Below are 19,300 nucleotides of genomic sequence, written 5' to 3' on the forward strand. Positions count from 1 at the left end.
TATACCAGATTTAATACATTCCGATCAGGTGGGATTTGTTAAAAATAGGCAAGCCCTTGACGGTACAAGGAAAAACATTAAGTTAATATTTTTAATTGAAAATAAAAAAATCCCTTCAATCCTTTTATCAATAGACGCTGAAAAAGCATTTGATCGATTAAATTGGGACTATACGATAACAACTTTTAAGAAATTTGGATTTGAAGGAAATATTTTAAACTCAATTTTAGCTCTTTACTCCACTCCGTCTGCCAAAACCATTGTTAATAACCACAACTCCAAAATTTTCCCCCTTACGAATGGTACTCGTCAAGGCTGTCCCCTTTATTATTTATTTTATCAATAGAACCATTTGCTGAACTAATCCGGTTAAATAATAACATTAGAGGCATTCCTTCAGAAATGAGACAACATAAGTTAAGCCTATATGCGGATGACATCCTACTAACTATCACAGACCCGCTAAATTCCCTTACAGAAATATTAAAATTAATTTAAATTTTCTCATTCATTTCATATTGTAAAATAAACTGCAAAAAAAAAAAAAAAAATTCTTAGTTTTAATGTGGACCTAAATCTGGAAAATATTATTAAAAGGAATTTCCCTTTTCATGGGAGGAGTTCAAAATAGAATTCTTAGGTATTAAAGTTACGAATCCATTGAATCATATGATAGAAACAAATCTTTCGAAGATATTTATGGAAATACAGAAATCATTGGATAATTATGGAAAAATCGAAACTTTCTGGTTAGGCAGGATAATGACATATAAGATGATGGTTCTCCCTAGACTTTTATATATTTTCAGATTAGTCCCTCTCATTATAGCACGCACATGGATCCTAAAATTTCAAAAACAGATATCAGAGTATATTTGGAAAAAGAAATCCCCAAGGATTAATAGAAATCTCCTATTCAAAAGCAGGGACAAAGGAGGAATGGCCCTACCCAATGTATAGGCTTATTACGAAGCCAATATTGTCCTACAAAGCAAAAAATGGTTTCTAAAGAACAACGCAAATAACTTGGTTATATTAGATTAGAAGACTCAAACGGAGGCTACCCTTTACCATCTCTAATTCTAAGTTACTTATCTACTACAAATCTCCCTCTACCTTCACACCCCTTATTAAAGGCCACAGTAATTGTTACGCTCGCGCCCGGACTGACGGGCGTGAGCGTGATTAGTGATCCCACTGTACCATGAACCGAGGAGTGCCTGGAGGGGCGTAACTAAGTATCAACCCGATCCGACCAAGGTCACACGGCGGCTCAGTCGACTCCGTGAACCAGGGAGGAACCGAGCAGAGGGACCAGGTGCTACTCCAGGTCAGACCCCAGTCATAGCTGTTGACCCACACCGAGGAATGCAGGAACAGGCAGGTTAGCTGGTATGCAGACAGGTGGGCACTGGCAGGCACGGCTGGTATGAAGGCAGGTGGGTACTAGCAGGCACGGCTGGTATGAAGGCAGGCGGGTGCTGACAGGCGCGGCTGGAATGCAGACAGGCAGATACTGGCAGGTATGAACGCAGGCTGGATAGGGACAAATACAGACTGGGATACAGGAACAGAGCCGCAGGTGCGGTGGACTAGCAGAGCAAAGCCGCAGGAGCGGTGAACAATCAGAGCGGAGCAAAACCGCAGGTGCGGTGAACAAGCAGAGCGGAGCAAAACCGCAGGTGCGGTAAACTAGCGGAGCAGAGCGGAACCGCCGAAGCAGTGAACAAGCAGAGCAGAACGGAACCGCAGGGGCGGTAAACAAGCAGAGCAGAGCGGAACCGCAGGTGCGGTAAACAAGCAGAGCAGAGCGGAACCGCAGGTGCGGTAAACAAGCGTAGCAGAGCGGAATCGCCGGAGCAGTAAACAAGCAGAGCAGAGCGGAGCCGCAGGTGCGGTGAACAAGCAGAGCAGAGAGGAACCGCAGGTGCGGTAAACAGGCAGAGCAGAGCAGAACCGCCGGAGCGGTAAACAAGCAGAGCAGAGCGGAACCGCAGGTGCGGTAAACAAGCGGAGCAGAGCGGAACCGCAGGTGCGGTAAACAAGCGGAGCAGAGCGGAACCGCAGGTGCGGTAAACAAGCAGAGCAGAGTGGAGCCGCAGGTGCGGTAAACAAGTGGAGCAGAGCGGAACCACAGGTGCGGTAAACAAGCAGAGCAGAGCGGAACCGCCAAAGCGGTAAACAAGCAGAGCAGAGCGGAACCGCAGGTGCGGTAAACAAGCAGAGCAGAGCGGAACCGCAGGTGCGGTAAACAAGCGGAGCAGAGCGGAACCCCCGGAGCGGCGAACAAGCAGAGCAGAGCGGAACCGCAGGTGCAGTAAACAAGCGGAGCAGAGCGAAACCGCCGGAGCGGTGAGCAAGCAGAGCAGAACAGAGCAGAAGGTGAAGGCAGACAGGACAGGGCTCTGTTCACATGGAACAGACTGGAAGATACAGGAAGATAGCTAGAACACAAGAGGTAAGTACGGAGGCAGGGAAACAGAACGAGCAGAACCAGATACACACAATGTACTTACAATGAAGTAGCGAGTGGACACAAAACTCACAAACAGAAGTACAGAGACAACGAGTTGGAGTTAGGTGCAGGTTCAGACACTGCAGGAAGAGGGAAGGTACAAACATGGAATAAAACAAGAAAAAGGGCTAGGACACTGTTCAGACAAGCCTGGGAACTCAGCCCCCAGGGTGGCGGAAACAGACAGGTAACAGACCTGGGTATACAGCCCCCAGGGTGGCTGAACAGACAAGTAACAGGCCTGGGTATACAGCCCCCAGGGTGGTGGAAACAGACAGGTAACAGGACAGGACCTGGCAATTCAGTTGCAAAGGACAAACTGAGAGAAAGTGTTGCTCAGGCCCCTCCTACTGGGTGGAGGGGGTTTAAGTATCCAGTGACTCACAGCAATAGGCTGGGGACGCATTAGGACTGTGCACACAGTAGCTATAAGAAACAAGCAGAAAGCCGCGCCGACGCCCTAAGCAATCAGATAAGAGACATGGACAGAGCAGGTACTGGAGCAAAGAGTGCAGCATGGACTGACAGGTAAAATTGCGGTCTTCCATGGTGGGAGGTGGTGCACCATGCAAGCACACCGCCAGGGATGTTACAGTAATCCAATGGAAAAGACTTTTCAAGCTCACTTCGGATAAGACCTGTCCCTACCCTCACGATAAAATTCCTCTATTCATTTTCAATACAGTTCATCCAAAAGTTCGGTTTGGAAAATGGTTTAAATTATGAATGAAAAACTGTTCCTCTATCCTTACAGGCCCAAATAAAGAAGGTCTTTTAAATTGCCATTCTCTAAAAGTCTTATATGGCCTTCCAGAAAAGGAACTCTTTATTTTATTAGAGTTAAGAAAATTTATAAGAAATAAGATATCCTTACCAATGGCCTTACCACGTTTTATTAGTACTTTACTAAACCACCCTTTCTCTGAAAACATTTGGAACATGAAAAATATCTACACCTTATTCAATGAAGATCTGGAATTTGCCAAATCAAAACCCATTTTGAGATGGGAACCTGACCTAAATAAAAAATTCTCTGATAAAGAATGGCAGCAAGTTTTGAAATCCACTTATAAACTCTTTGTAAACGCAAATTTAAAAGAAATTTTTTTCAAGATTTTTTCTCGATGGCACTTGACCCCTATGAGACTCAAGGAAGCCTTCCCAACTTATTCTGATTTGTGTTGGAGGAAATGTGGGTTCAAATGTAATGTTTTTCACATCTTCTGGACCTGTCCAAAAATGTGTTTATTATGGAAAAAGATATATGATTTTATCTATGACCTGGGGAAACATAGAATACAAATGACTCCTCAACTCTCTTTTTTTCACTAGAGTCAGATGCTCTCCCCAGAGAAATTAAGTATATTACTCTACATATTTTGCAGTTGTCAGACTACTTATTACTGCTAAGTGGAATGCAGAGGATATACCCTCTAGAAATGACATTTTGGAAAAGGTCTCACAACATAACACATTTGAACTAACATTTGCCCTAAAAAATAATTCTATTTCAAAATACCATTCTAAATGGTCATTATGGAACTTGTACTTCCCCTCCAAAGTGGAGTCAGTCACTCAAGATAAACCATGATATCACCAGCATGCTTAAATGTCTACACATGTTGATATAATTACCTAGTTATTCATAATGTATAACATCTATGGAAAAATATTCTCAGAAGACTCTTTTTTTTTTTACCCCCTTTAGTTTTCCTTCCCTGTTTTCCTAGTATTCTCCTTCCCCTTCTTTCCTTTAATATCTTTCCCTCCTCCTTTGTTTTTAAGGTCCCTCCTCTTCCTCTCCTTTTTTTTCCTTCTATTTCCGCTTCCTCTTCCAAATTTTTATATTTCGTGTGATTTAGGATTTATTTAGCCACTTTGTCAATTTATCTTATATTTGTAATATTTTGTTCAGTTCTTTAAAGTGTATTCTCAATCCTTATGTATCCATATACAGTACAGACCAAAAGTTTGGATACACCTTCTCATTTAAAGATTTTTCTGTATTTTCATGACTATGAAAATTGTACATTCACACTGAAGGCTTCAAAACTATGAATTAACACATGTGGAATTATATACTTAACAAAAAAGTGTGAAACAACTGAAAATATGTCTTATATTCTAGGTTCTTCAAAGTAGCCACCTTTTGCTTTGATGACTGCTTTGCACACTCTTGGCATTCTCTTGATGAGCTTCAAGAGGTAGTCACCGGAAATGGTCTTCCAACAATCTTGAAGGAGTTCCCAGAGATGCTTAGCACTTGTTGGCCCTTTTGCCTTCACTCTGCGGTCCAGCTCACCCCAAACCATCTCGATTGGGTTCAGGTCTGGTGACTGTGGAGGCCAGGTCATCTGGCGTAGCACCCCATCACTCTCCTTCTTGGTCAAATAGCCCTTACACAGCCTGGAGGTGTGTTTGGGGTCATTGTCCTGTTGAAAAATAAATGATGGTCCAACTAAAAGCAAACCGGATGGAATAGCATGCCGCTGCAAGATGCTGTGGTAGCCATGCTGGTTCAGTATGCCTTCAATTTTGAATAAATCCCCAACAGTGTCACCAGCAAAGCACCCCCACACCATCACACCTCCTCCTCCATGCTTCACGGTGGGAACCAGGCATGTAGAGTCCATCCGTTCACCTTTTCTGCATTGCACAAAGACACGGTGGCTGGAACCAAAGATCTCAAATTTGGACTCATCAGACCAAGTGTAACGGGTCTGGGAGGCGGAACCTCTGAGCAACTTATACAAGGGGGCGGTCCTTGTAAGGAAGCGGGTGGCGACCAGGGAAGACAGGCAGACAGTCACAGCAGGTGACCGGGACAGTCTCTGGGTAAACGGGCAGGAGGTCACGGCAAGTGACCGGGACAGTCTCTGGGTAAACGGGCAGGAGGTCACAGCAAGTGACCGGGACAGTCTCTGGGTAAACGGGCAGGAGGTCACAGCAAGTGACCGGGACAGTCTCTAGGTAAACGGGCAGGTACGACCTGTGACGGCTGAGCCTCCAGGTAGGTTAGCAGGCAGATGAGTGCTCCCAGGTGAGCAGGCGAGAGTCTCTGGATAGGCAGGTGGTCACAGCATGTGACGGCGGAGCCTCCAGGTAGGCTAACAGGCAGGTAGCAGATGAGCGCTCCCAGGTGAGCGGACAAGAGTCTCTGGACTGGCAGGTGGTCACGGCACGTGACGGCGGAGCCTCCAGGTAGGCTAACGGACAGGTAGCAGATGAGCGCTCCCAGGTGAGCGGGCAAGAGTCTCTGGACTGGCAGGTGGTCACAGCACGTGACGGCGGAGCCTCCAGGTAGGCTTACGGGCAGGTAGCAGATGAGCGCTCCCAGGTGAGCGGGCAAGAGTCTCTGGACTGGCAGGTGGTCACAGCACGTGACGGCGGAGCCTCCAGGTAGGCTAACAGGCAGGTAGCAGATGAGCGCTCCCAGGTGAGCGGGCAAGAGTCTCTGGACTGGCAGGTGGTCACAGCACGTGACGGCGGAGCCTCCAGGTAGGCTAACAGACAGGTAGCAGGTGAGCGCTCCCAGGTGAGCGGGCAAGCTGGTCCATAGACAGACTGACAGGTGTCGGAAGGCAGACCGTCGGACCTCAGGCTAGCAAGCAGGAAAGCGGATGACAGGCAGGAATCAGGCAGCAAACTGGCAGGAGACTGGCAGGTAACTGGCAGGTAACTGGCAGGTAACAGGCAACGGGACCTGAGGGCTGAAGCAGAGTAGTGAACAGTGCAACAACATTGCTCGGGCACCTCCATTTTGGAGGAGGTGCCTTATATATGGAGGGATCCTCCGGCCATTGGCCGGGGACTCCTTAGGGCGACGCGCGCGGCCCCTTTAAGAGAGGGGGAGCGCGCGCGCACCCTAAGCACAGTGACTGGGGGAGAGCGGGCGCTGCAAGCAGAGCGGGAGGAAGCCGCCGGGCACGGAGCAGAGAGGTGAGGGGAACAGCGTCCCTGCCTAGCAGGAGGCAGGGACGCCGACGCTACAGTACCCCCCCCTTTAGGCCCCCCCTTTTTTAGGCCAGACAGAAATTTAGCAAGGATGAGAGGGGCATGGATGTTCTCCCGGGGCTCCCATGTTCTCTCCTCAGGACCAAACCCCTTCCAATCCACTAGAAAAAAAGGTCTTTCCTCTTACCCTTTTGGTGGCCAGAATGTTCTCTACCTCAAACTCGTCTTCAGCAGAAACCGGAGCAGGAGGCGTACCTGTAGACTTGGAAAAGGAGTTAAGTACCACGGGTTTGAGAAGAGATACATGGAAGGAGTTAGGGATCCGTAAGTTGGCCGGGAGTTTCAATTTATAGGCCACCGGGTTGATCTTTTTGATAACCTCCAGAGGACCGATGAACCGAGGCCCTAACTTATAGGAAGGAATCTTGAGCCGGACATATTTGGATGAGAGCCAGACTTTATCTCCGCGACGATATTGTGGGGAATCCAGGCATTTTTTGTCGGCGTGTTTCTTCATCCGCTCGGACGACTGAAGGAGTGCGGATCGGGTACTCTCCCAAATGGAGGAGAATTTGCTAACGAGAGATTCCGCGGCCGGGTTGTCCACAGAGGTGGAGACAGGAAAAGGGATCCGAGGATGCTGATCGAAGACTACAAAAAAACGGGGATTTAGAAGAAGATTCGCTCTCGTGATTGTTGTAAGAGAACTCGGCCCATGGTAGGAGATCCACCCAGTCTGAATGGTGGGCATTAACGAAGTGCCGGAGGTAACTGGTCAAATTCTGATTGATCCGCTCCACTTGACCATTGGACTGTGGGTGGTAAGCGGAGGAGAAGTCCAGGGTGACGTCGAGCAGTTTACATGTGGCTCTCCAGAAGCGTGAGGTGAACTGAACCCCACGATCCGACACGATGTGGAGAGGCAGACCATGGAGACGGAAGATGTGGCGGATAAAGTCTTTAGCTAGCTCGGGAGCAGACGGGAGACCTGGCAGGGGAATAAAATGAGCCATTTTGGAAAAGCGGTCAGCGACCACCCAAATGACCGTACAACCAGCAGAGACGGGGAGATCTGTTATGAAGTCCATAGCTATATGTTGCCACGGGGCAGCAGGCACAGGCAGAGGAAGAAGGCGGCCGGCAGGCAGGTGTCTCGGAACTTTGTTGCGGGCGCAGGACACACAGGCAGAAACAAAGTCAATTACATCCTTGTGCAGGGTAGGCCACCAGTAGTGCCGGGTAATAAGCTGGAGGGTCTTTTTCTGACCGGCGTGCCCAGCTAGCTTAGACGAGTGACCCCAGTGTAGAATCTTCTCCCGATCGGACTCCGTTACGAACGTCTTACCGGGAGGGAGACGATTTAGGCCCACGGGGGCTACCTGCATTACTCTGGTGGGATCGATGATATGTTTAGGCTCCTCCTCAAGATCAGACACCAGAAAGGATCGGGACAGGGCGTCAGCTTTGATGTTTTTGTCAGCCGGACGAAAATGAAGAATGAAATCAAAGCGGGCAAAAAACAAGGACCACCGGGCTTGGCGCGGGTTAAGTCTCTGGGCGCTCTGGAGATATGCCAAGTTCTTGTGGTCAGTGTAAATTATTACCGGGTGGAGAGCCCCCTCGAGCAGGTAACGCCACTCCTCCAGTGCCATCTTAATGGCCAACAATTCTCGGTCTCCTATAGAATAATTGCGCTCAGAAGAGGAGAAAAGTTTGGAGAAAAAGCCGCAGGTTACCTTTCTTCCGGAAGAAGATTTTTGGGCAAGTACCGCCCCAGCTCCGGAGGAGGAGGCGTCAACTTCTAGGAAGAATTGTTTGTTGCCGTCCGGACGATGCAGCACCGAGGCGGAGAGGAAGGCCTGTTTTAAGGAAAGAAATGCCTCCTCTGCTTCGGGCGGCCATTCTCTGGGGTTCGTACCTTTACGGGTGAGAGCAGAGATAGGGGCGGTCCGGGAAGAGAAGTGCGGTATGAACAGGCGGTAATAGTTGGCGAAGCCCAGGAACCGCTGAATAGCCTTCAACCCCTCTGGTCGGGGCCACTTCTGGATGGCAGACAGTTTCTCAGGATCCATTTGTAGACCTGTCTGAGAGATTATGTAGCCCAGAAATGGAAGAGAGGTCTGCTCAAAGATGCACTTCTAATATTTAGCGTAGAGGTGGTTCTGCCTGAGCCTGAGCAGGACCTGACGAACGTCCCTCCGGTGAGTAGGAAGATCCGGAGAGAAGACCAAGATATCGTCCAGGTACACCACCACGCAGGAGTAGAGAAGATCACGGAAGATGTCATTGACCAACTCTTGAAAGACGGCAGGAGCGTTACAGAGACCGAAGGGCATCACAAGGTACTCATAGTGGCCGTCCCGGGTATTGAATGCCGTCTTCCACTCGTCCCCCTGACGGATACGGACCAGGTTATACGCCCCACGGAGATCCAGTTTGGTGAAGATTCTAGCCCCCCTCAGACGGTCAAATAATTCAGGAATAAGCGGAAGGGGGTATTTATTCTTCACAGTAATCTGGTTTAGGCCTCTATAGTCTATACATGGACGGAGTGAGTCGTCCTTCTTTTTGACAAAGAAGAAGCCTGCTCCCGCCGGGGAGGTAGATTTCCGGATAAATCCCCGGGCCAGGTTCTCCTCAATATATTCAGACATGGACCGGGTTTCAGCAGCGGACAAAGGGTAGATTCGCCCACGGGGAGGAGTAGAGCCGGGCATCAGGTCGATTGGGCAGTCGTATGGTCTATGAGGAGGTAAAGTCTCTGCCTCTTTTTTATTGAAGACATCCGCATAAGACCAATAGGGAACCGGAAGACCGGGCAGATTGGCTGGGGTAGGAGAAGGACGGGCAGGACGAACGGGAACTAGACAAGTCTTATGGCAGTCCTGTCCCCAGCGAAGGACCTCTCCGGTCTGCCAGTCAAGCACGGGTGCATGTTTCTGGAGCCAAGGCAGGCCAAGCAATAGTGCGTGAGAGAGTCCAGGCAGAACATGAAAGGAGATGCTCTCAGAATGCAGCATTCCCACCTGTAGAGTCAGAGATTCGGTGATGAGTTGGATGGGATGTGGTAAGAGACCCCCATCCACGGCGGCGACAGATAAAGGTACGGCCAGAGGTTTGGTGGGAATGTGGTATTTTTCTACCAGGGATTGAGAGATGAGATTTCCAGCATCTCCAGAGTCAAGTTGAGCCAGTTCAAAATAGCGGTTCTCTCCGCAGAAGATAGAAACAGACAGCATCAGGGATGGAGAGGGTTTACTTTTGTCTAGGGCGACCTCTCTGAGCGATCCTAGACACAGGCGTTTCCCGACCTCTCAGGGCAGGAACGGATCCGGTGCTCCTTACTGCCACAGTAGAAACAGCTCCCCTCGGCACGACGTAAGTCTTGACGGGTCTTGACCATCTTGGTCTGGTCGACCTGCATAGGCTCAGGTGAGTGTGCCTGGGGAGTAACAGAGGGAGTGACGGGTCTCTGGAAGGTAGGGACTAGACGTGGAATCCTCCTCTCACGGGTGACCTCCCTAGCGCGCTCCTGGAACCGGATGTCAATCCGGGTGGCAAGTGTAATCAAGTCGTCGAGAGTGGTAGGAATGTCCCGACCGGCGAGTTCATCTTTAATACGGCCGGACAGACCCTTCCAGAAGACGGACACCAGGGCGTCGTTATCCCAGGCCAGCTCCGAAGCAAGGGTACGGAACCGTATGGCATATTGGCCCACGGTGAGACTCCCTTGACGGAGGCGTAGCAGAGATGAGGCGGATGAGGTCTTCCGTCCGGGTTCGTCGAAGACCTTCCGGAAAGCCGTGAGAAAGGCTGGCAGGTCGGACACCAGAGGGTATCCTCTCTCCCATAGAGGATTTAGCCAAGCCAGTGCCTCTCCCGTGAGATGGGACATGATGAAGGCTACTTTGGCCCGGTCGGAATTAAACTGGTGGGACTGGTGTTCAAAGTGCAGGGTGCACTGGTTAATGAAGCCCCGAGCTTGAGCGGAGTCGCCTCCGAAGTGAGGAGGTGCAGAAAGCCGGATTCCAGAGCAGGATACTATGGTATTGGTGGGCAGCGGAGCAGCCGGGCTGCGAGTCATGACACTAGCGGTGGTTGCTGGTGGGGCAGTCAAAGTGTCCAGGCGAGTATTGACATTCCGCAGATGACCCAGGATGGACTCCTGTTGGGACCTCTGTCGGGACAGTTCATGACCAAGGTCCGAGAGCGAGGGAGCTTGGGTGCCACCGGGTTCCATGGCCCGAGCAAACTGTAACGGGTCTGGGAGGCGGAACCTCTGAGCAACTTATACAAGGGGGCGGTCCTTGTAAGGAAGCGGGTGGCGACCAGGGAAGACAGGCAGGCAGTCACAGCAGGTGACCGGGACAGTCTCTGGGTAAACGGGCAGGAGGTCACGGCAAGTGACCGGGAAAGTCTCTATGTAAACGGGCAGGAGGTCACAGCAAGTGACCGGGACAGTCTCTGGGTAAACGGGCAGGAGGTCACAGCAAGTGACCGGCACAGTCTCTAGGTAAACGGGCAGGTACGACCTGTGACGGCTGAGCCTCCAGGTAGGCTAGCAGGCAGATGAGTGCTCCCAGGTGAGCAGGCGAGAGTCTCTGGATAGGCAGGTGGTCACAGCATGTGACGGCGGAGCCTCCAGGTAGGCTAACAGGCAGGTAGCAGATGAGCGCTCCCAGGTGAGCGGACAAGAGTCTCTGGACAGGCAGGTGGTCACGGCACGTGACGGCGGAGCCTCCAGGTAGGCTAACAGACAGGTAGCAGATGAGCGCTCCCAGGTGAGCGGGCAAGAGTCTCTGGACTGGCAGGTGGTCACAGCACATGACGGCGGAGCCTCCAGGTAGGCTTACGGGCAGGTAGCAGATGAGCGCTCCCAGGCGAGCGGGCAAGAGTCTCTGGACTGGCAGGTGGTCACAGCATGTGACGGCGGAGCCTCCAGGTAGGCTAACAGGCAGGTAGCAGATGAGCGCTCCCAGGTGAGCGGGCAAGAGTCTCTGGACTGGCAGGTGGTCACAGCACGTGACGGCAGAGCCTCCAGGTAGGCTAACAGACAGGTAGCAGGTGAGCGCTCCCAGGTGAGCGGGCAAGCTGGTCCATAGACAGACTGACAGGTGTCGGAAGGCAGACCGTCGGACCTCAGGCTAGCAAGCAGGAAAGCGGATGACAGGCAGGAATCAGGCAGCAAACTGGCAGGAGACTGGCAGGTAACTGGCAGGTAACTGGCAGGTAACAGGCAACGGGACCTGAGGGCTGAAGCAGAGTAGTGAACAGTGCAACAACATTGCTCGGGCACCTCCATTTTGGAGGAGGTGCCTTATATATGGAGGGATCCTCCGGCCATTGGCCGGGGACTCCTTAGGGCAACGCGCGCGGCCCCTTTAAGAGAGGGGGAGCGCGCGCGCGCCCTAAGCACAGTGACCGGGGGAGAGCGGGCGCTGCAAGCAGAGCGGGAGGAAGCCGCCGGGCACGGAGCAGAGAGGTGAGGAGAACAGCGTCCCTGCCTAGCAGGAGGCAGGGACGCCGACGCTACACCAAAGCACAGATTTCCACTGGTCTAATGTCCATTCCTTGTGTTCTTTAGCCCAAACAAGTCTCTTCTGCTTGTTGCCTGTCCTTAGCAGTGGTTTCCTAGCAGCTATTTTACCATGAAGGCCTAAAAAACAAAGTCTCCTCTTAACAGTTGTTGAAGAGATGTGTCTGTTGCTAGAACTCTGTGTGGCATTGACCTGGTCTCTAATCTGAGCTGCTGTTAACCTGCGATTTCTGAGGCTGGTGACTCAGATAAACTTATCCTCAGAAGCAGAGGTGACTCTTGGTCTTCCTTTCCTGGGGCGGTCCTCATGTGAGCCAGTTTCTTTGTGGCGCTTGATGGTTTTTGCAACTGCACTTGGGGACACTTTCAAAGTTTTCCCAATTTTTTGGACTGACTGACCTTCATTTCTTAAAGTAATGATGGCCACTCGTTTTTCTTTACTTAGCTGCTTTTTTCTTGCCATAATACAAATTCTAACAGTCTATTCAGTAGGACTATCAGCTGTGTATCCACCAGACTTCTGCACAACACAACTGATGGTCCCAACCCCATTTATAAGGCAAGAAATCCTACTTATTAAACCTGACAGGGCACACCTGTGAAGTGAAAACCATTTCCGGTGACTACCTCTTGAAGCCCATCAAGAGAATGCCAAGAGTGTGCAAAGCAGTTGTGACGCTCACTGCAGATGTAAGCCCTTACCCTGGGAGATGGGGGACACGGAGCCGGGTCCTGAGATGTAGATGGGGTGCAGCCATGGCCCGGACCCGCTCCGTGCCCAGGGCCGTCACACTAAAAAGAGATGGTAGGTACGGGCTTATCCGGGTTGAGTGGCTGATCTCGACTACGCCACCTGTGGCACCTGGTGAAGGCCACCAGCGCTGCTGCAGTCCGCTGAGGCATGGTGGTATGGCAGCCATCGTTGGTACTACTCCCCACAGGCAGAGCAGGGCCTCAGGGCTGAGGGACAGGATGACGGAGGTGGTAGTCTAGGAGGTCTGGTGCTGCGTAATGCGATGTAATGCAGAATAAAGAGTCCGGAGGCCATAGGGGTTAACTTCCAGGGTTTTTACTCACGATGGAGATGGCAGTAGGAAGGCGTCTCCCTGCTCCTCGCGGAGTTCTGCGGTCTCCAGAGACGGGGGGGTCCGACAAACTCCGAGTAAGTCCAGTGTTCAATCAGGACCCCGCACCAGAGTGTTCCTAAACTTCAGACCGGGTCCTTTCCTGTCTGTGTGTGTGTAAATAGGCCGGGTCTCCCTCTGAACTTCACTCAGAAAAAGGGTACGGTTGGCAGCTCCGCTCCTTCCGATACCCGGTGGGATCCTCAGGGCCTACTGGGCTTTCCTGACCAGGACGTAGATTAGCAAGGTCAGGTGTCGGGGGCCGGTACCCCTCTTACAGCCGGAATCCCTCTGAATAGATCAGCGTAGCGAGGACAGGTGGCGTAAACCGCTCCGTCTGCATCCCCCTGGGATCCATTTGCGGTGGAGCTACACTCCTGAGCTCCGGGCCTTCTTGGTCATGGTCCTTGACTGGGCTGAGACATACATTGTCTGCAGCCTGCCCCTCGACCCAAGGCCGGGATACGAGGGCCGTGTCTCCGTCCTCTGCAGGTCCACACAGGATCCACGATCAGGGATGGAGATCACGATCAAAAGACAGTCAAAGAACGACGAGCCCAAGATGGCTGTGTATTAAATATGAATTATTAAGTGTCACTAAAATGTGAGTCCTCCACCCTCACCCACTAAATGGTTCCCCTATTTCTTGGTTCCCCAGTCTCCCAATTCCCAGTAGGGGCAGCACACTAGTGCTTACTAGCCCCCTCTGGAGGGAGAAGTGTGGTGTTGGATGTGGAGGTTGGGTCCTGAGCATCACACTGTTCTTACCTCAGAGGAGGAACACTACACTCCATTAAAGAAGTGCAGCATCCCTGTGGCGGTCGAACCCTCAGGGCACACTGTTCTCTAATTCAAACATGAAGAGAAATGCATATAATTTTTCCTTTTAATAATATTTATTAAGTGTTTTTTACAATATAGAGGAAGGGAAAAAAACAAAACTTCCAATCTTTATAGAATGACAAAATATAATATATATATATATATATATATATATATATATATACAGTACAGACCAAAAGTTTGGACACACCTTCTCATTTAACGATTTTTCTGTATTTTCATGACTTTGAAAATTGTACATTCACGCTGAAGGCATCAAAACTATGAATTAACACATGTGGAATTATATACTTAACAAAAAAGTGTGAAACAACTGAAAATATGTCTTATATTCTAGGTTCTTCAAAGTAGCCACCTTTTGCTTTGATGACTGCTTTGCACACTCTTGGCATTCTCTTGATGAGCTTCAAGAGGTAGTCACCGGAAATGGTTTTCACTTCACTGGTGTGCCCTGTAAGGTTTAATAAGTGGGATTTCTTGCCTTAATAATGGGGTTGGGACCATCAGTTGTGTTGCGCAGAAGTTAGGTGGATACACAGCTGATAGTCCTACTGAATAGACTGTTAGAATTTGTATTATGGCAAGAAAAAAGCAGCTAAGTAAAGAAAAACGAGTGGCCATCATTACTTTAAGAAATGAAGGTCAGTCAGTCCGAAAAATTGGGCAAACTTTGAATGTGTCCCCAAGTGCAGTTGCAAAAACCATCAAGCGCTACAAAGAAACTGGCTCACATGAGGACCGCCCCAGGAAAGGAAGACCAAGAGTCACCTCTGCTTCTGAGGATAAGTTTATCCGAGTCACCAGCCTCAGAAATCGCAGGTTAACAGCAGCTCAGATTAGAGACCAGGTCAATGCCACACAGAGTTCTAGCAGCAGACACATCTCTTCAACAACTGTTAAGAGGAGACTTTGTTTTGCAGGCCTTCATGGTAAAATAGTTGCTAGGAAACCACTGCTAAGGACAGGCAACAAGCAGAAGAGACTTGTTTGGGCTAAAGAACACAAGGAATGGACATTAGACCAGTGGAAGTCTGTGCTTTGGTCTGATGAGTCCAAATTTGAGATCTTTGGTTCCAACCACCGTGTCTTTGTGCGACGCAGAAAAGGTGAACGGATGGACTCTACATGCCTGGTTCCCACCGTGAAGCATGAAGGAGGAGGTGTGATGGTGTGGGGGTGCTTTGCTGTTGACACTGTTGGGGATTTATTCAAAATTGAAGGCATACTGAACCAGCATGGCTACCACAGCATCTTGCAGCGGCATGCTATTCCATCCGGTTTGCGTTTAGTTGGACCATCATTTATTTTTCAACAGGACAATGACCCCAAACACACCTCCGGGCTGTGTAAGGGCTATTTGACCAAGAAGAAGAGTGATGGGGTGCTACGCCAGATGACTTGGCCTCCACAGTCACCAGACCTGAACCCAATCGAGATGGTTTGGGGTGAGCTGGACCGCAGAGTGAAGGCAAAAGGGCCAACAAGTGCTAAGCATCTCTGGGAACTCCTTCAAGATTGTTGGAAGACCATTTCCGGTGACTACCTCTTGAAGCTCATCAAGAGAATGCCAAGAGTGTGCAAAGCAGTCATCAAAGCAAAAGTTGGCTACTTTGAAGAACCTAGAATATAAGACATATTTTCAGTTGTTTCACACTTTTTTGTTAAGTATATAATTGCACATGTGTTAATTCATAGTTTTGATGCCTTCAGTGTGAATATACAATTTTCAAAGTCATGAAAATACAGAAAAATCTTTAAATGAGAAGGTGTGTCCAAACTTTTGGTCTGTACTGTATATCGGAGAGTTTTGTACTGGTTTTTGATAAAACTCTTCACTGATGACTCCTTGTCCAATATGATATCCCAAGTTTATAACATGACTAAATAGATGCATTATTGTTTGGCCATGTTAAAGATAAAAAATGTTAAATAGACAGTTTAAAAAAAATAAATCTGTAGTGAATTGTGAAATTTGTCCATACTTATCACCTTTCTGATGGTCAGGAATGCTTTTTATGACAACTTTCCCTCAGACTGGGATCAGGAAACTGAAGTTGCAATCTTGCAAAGTCATAATAACTTGTCCAGTAAATCATTTCCCCATAAATAATGTATGTCTGTGTGATTATGTACATACATGATTAAAAATAATTAAAGTTTCCACAAAATGCATGGTACAATGGCCCTCCCATTTACTGCTGGAAAGTCCCTTTTAGAAAATAGTCCCTCTCCCTCCTTCCTGTAAACTGCAATATTAATCTAAAGAGAAAGTGAAAGTGACAAAGCAAAGTAGCTCGGAGACGGAGGGAGAAGGCAAGAAGGCTGAGAAGTCTTAAAGAAAGAAAAAATCTGAGATTGATAAGTACGGTGGTGAAGACAACCTGAAAATTTAGAGATGGCCAAAGCATGTACTCTGAAGATTAGCCCTGAAAACAAGGAAAAGGTAAATGTTTACATTGCAGATGGCCGCCCTTCATGCTGACATGTGATGGTAGAAGATCTGTTTCATATGAAACTCTATGAGAACTGGGTTTTAATAGTCTCAAATGTAAAAACTTTATTAAAACTAATAAGAAACTGTACAATTCCGGAAATAAATATGGCTCGTAAAACAAGCTTAACATACAGTGAGATGACATGTCATTTCAAGTACACATATTTCATTCTCTTTATTAGTGATATAATCTACACACCTGCATATCTCAGGAACATATGCTGCAATATTTTATTAATTTGGAAATATGTAGTCGAAGGTTTGGACAGGGGTCACATTTACTGTTTATGTCTTTTGAACAATAATTACTGGCATACAAGTATTTATGACATAGGCAGTCAATCCCGGAAGCTAGAGTAGAGACAATGGAGCATGCTAAGTCATGCACACTAAAATCTAACACTACATGTATATAAGGCTATGTCACATCATGAATCTTACAAACAAACCTCACTGAAATATTAATATGCTGTCTTCTTAAACCACATATGACTAACAAACGACAAGGGTTTATTATCCAGTATTGTAAAATATGATATCATTTTTGTTATGTGAAGAATATCAATAAATCTACGACAGTACATACAGGGAAAAACTGGAGGGCTTTTAGATCCTATCGCCTTTCCGTACATGCAGGGCTGTGTTTGGCATTCATGATGCTGTAGGCTCTTGAAGTGGTCACGCCCCCTACTGATCAGTCAGATTAAGGGTATGCTCACACAGCATTTTTTCAGGCAGATCTGTTCTGTAACCCGCCTGAAAAAGTTCGAAATATATGCTAAAAACAATTAACTCATACACTGCAATGTAAAGATGACTTGCTGTTGATATGTTCAGTCTTTTTTGTTTTTGAACGCTTCAGGTTTCCTAAGACATGAATCGTAATAGTAATACATCACGAGAACCACCATTAGTACAGTTAAACATCACCAGAACCAGCGCAGTGCAGTAAAACATCACCAGCACCTCTGTCAGTGCAGTAAAACATCACCAGAACCACCATCAGTATAGTACTATATCACCAGAACCTCCATCGGTACATGAGTATATTTCTAAGCTTAGTACAGCAATCAATTGTAGTGTCAGTCAGCCCCATATACAATTGTATCGCATTAACCTACAAATCCCAGTATGTTCTTAACAAGGGTAAGGATGTTCTTATGGTAAGGAGATGCTTGAACTAGTTGTTACCAGCCATCATCAGACTGCGGACTATACAGGAACCACAGTACTGCTTAGTCCTAGGCAGGACCTTTATTAAACATTTAAACAGTAATTTAGCTGTTGGAAGATATCTTATATGTTTTAGGTCCATTAATTCTCAGCAGATTGGTGTGAGTCTGAAGTTGGCTCATGGGGTGGGACCTGAGACCCCCACCGGTTGCTCAAAAGACCTCTTAGAAGCAGGGCTGTGTAGTCGGAGTCGTGGAATCGGAGCCCATTTTGGTGGAGTCGTATAAAATGGACCAACTTAGACTCCTAAAATATATAATAAATTGGGTACAGTAGTTCAATGCAGTTTGTGGGGAATATTTTTTCATAAGAATTTGGGAAAGTTATGAAATGTCCTATAAATGTCTGTCCTATTCCTGATCTAAGGGTCTAGACTTTTAGCTGAGATGAATCTGTGCTGCAGTAAATTTATCACTTAAACATGAGCCATGTACCATGGGGAAAAAAAAGTATTTAGTCAGCCACCAATTGTGCAAGTTCTCCCACTTAAAAAGATGAGAGAGGCCTGTAATTGACATCATAGGTAGACCTCAACTATGAGAGACAAAATGTGAAAACAAATCCTGAAAATCACATTGTCTGATTTGGAAAGGATTTTTTTTCAAATTTTGGTGGAAAATTAGTATTTGGTCAATTACAAAAGTTCATCTCAATACTTTGTTATATATCCTTTGTTGGCAATGACAGAGGTCAAACGTTTTCTGTAAGTCTTCAAAAGGTTGGCACACACTGTTGCTGGTATGTTGGCCCATTCCTCCATGCAGATCTCCTCTAGATCAGTGATGTTTTGGGCCTGTCGCTGGGCAACCCGGACTTTCAACTCCCTCCAAAGGTTTTCTGTAGGGTTGAGATCTGGAGACTGGCTAGGCCACTCCAGGATCTTGAAATGCTTCTTACGAAGCTACTCCTTCATTGCCCTGGAAGTGTGCTTGGGATCATTGTCATGCTGAAAGACCCTGCCGCGTTTCATCTTCAATGCCCTTGCTGATGGAAGGAGGTTTGCACTCAAAATGTCACGATACATGGCCCCATTCATTCTTTCATGTGCACGGATCAGTCGTCCTGGTCCCTTGGCAGAGAAACAGCCCCAAAGCATGATGTTGCCACCCCCATGCTTCACAGTAGGTATGGTGTTCTTTGGATGCAACTCAGCATTCTTTCTCCTCCAAACACGACAAGTTGTGTTTCTACCAAACAGTTCTACTTTGCTTACATCTGACCATATGACATTCTCCCAATACTCTTCTGGATCATCCAAATGCTCAGTAGGAAACTTCAGACGGGCACGGACATGTAGTTGACGCGCCCCCTGGGGCCGTGGGGTTCTCGGTAGCCGGGCCGGTCCTTTTCGGGGTAGTCACGGCGGCAGTGACCCGGTCCGTGGCCCAGGGCGGTCAATAAAGAGAAGTCAATTGCGGAAATAAAGTGTTTGGGGATAATGTTCATGACGCCACCCGTGGTACGCGGCTATATGGGGCCGCCGCTGCAGTGCAGATCCACTGGGGCTGATAGTGATGCAGCAGAGATAGTGCAGCTCTCCACAGGCAGAGCTAAGCTCCAGGGCAGTATATGGCGATTGATGAGGTAGACGTTGTTGGTGT

The 19,300-nt window shown here is 48.2% G+C and overlaps 1 protein-coding gene across 1 annotated transcript in view; it reads left to right on the plus strand.

Annotated features, from left to right (window-relative positions):
• The first annotated feature begins 16,198 nt into the window (after positions 1–16,198).
• The window catches only part of PSME2 (proteasome activator subunit 2), a 40,406-nt gene continuing 37,304 nt past the window's right edge, over positions 16,199–19,300 (plus strand). Inside the window, exon 1 of the mRNA XM_073671040.1 lies at positions 16,199–16,415. Coding sequence (XP_073527141.1) covers positions 16,368–16,415 — 48 coding nt within the window. The 5' untranslated portion in view covers positions 16,199–16,367. The remainder of the gene's footprint in view (positions 16,416–19,300) is intronic.

This window comes from Phyllobates terribilis, unplaced genomic scaffold (genome assembly GCF_046119375.1).
Source record: "Phyllobates terribilis strain yellow unplaced genomic scaffold, ASM4611937v1 Scaffold_1__5_contigs__length_1240528914, whole genome shotgun sequence".
Taxonomy (NCBI): Eukaryota; Metazoa; Chordata; class Amphibia; order Anura; family Dendrobatidae; genus Phyllobates; species Phyllobates terribilis.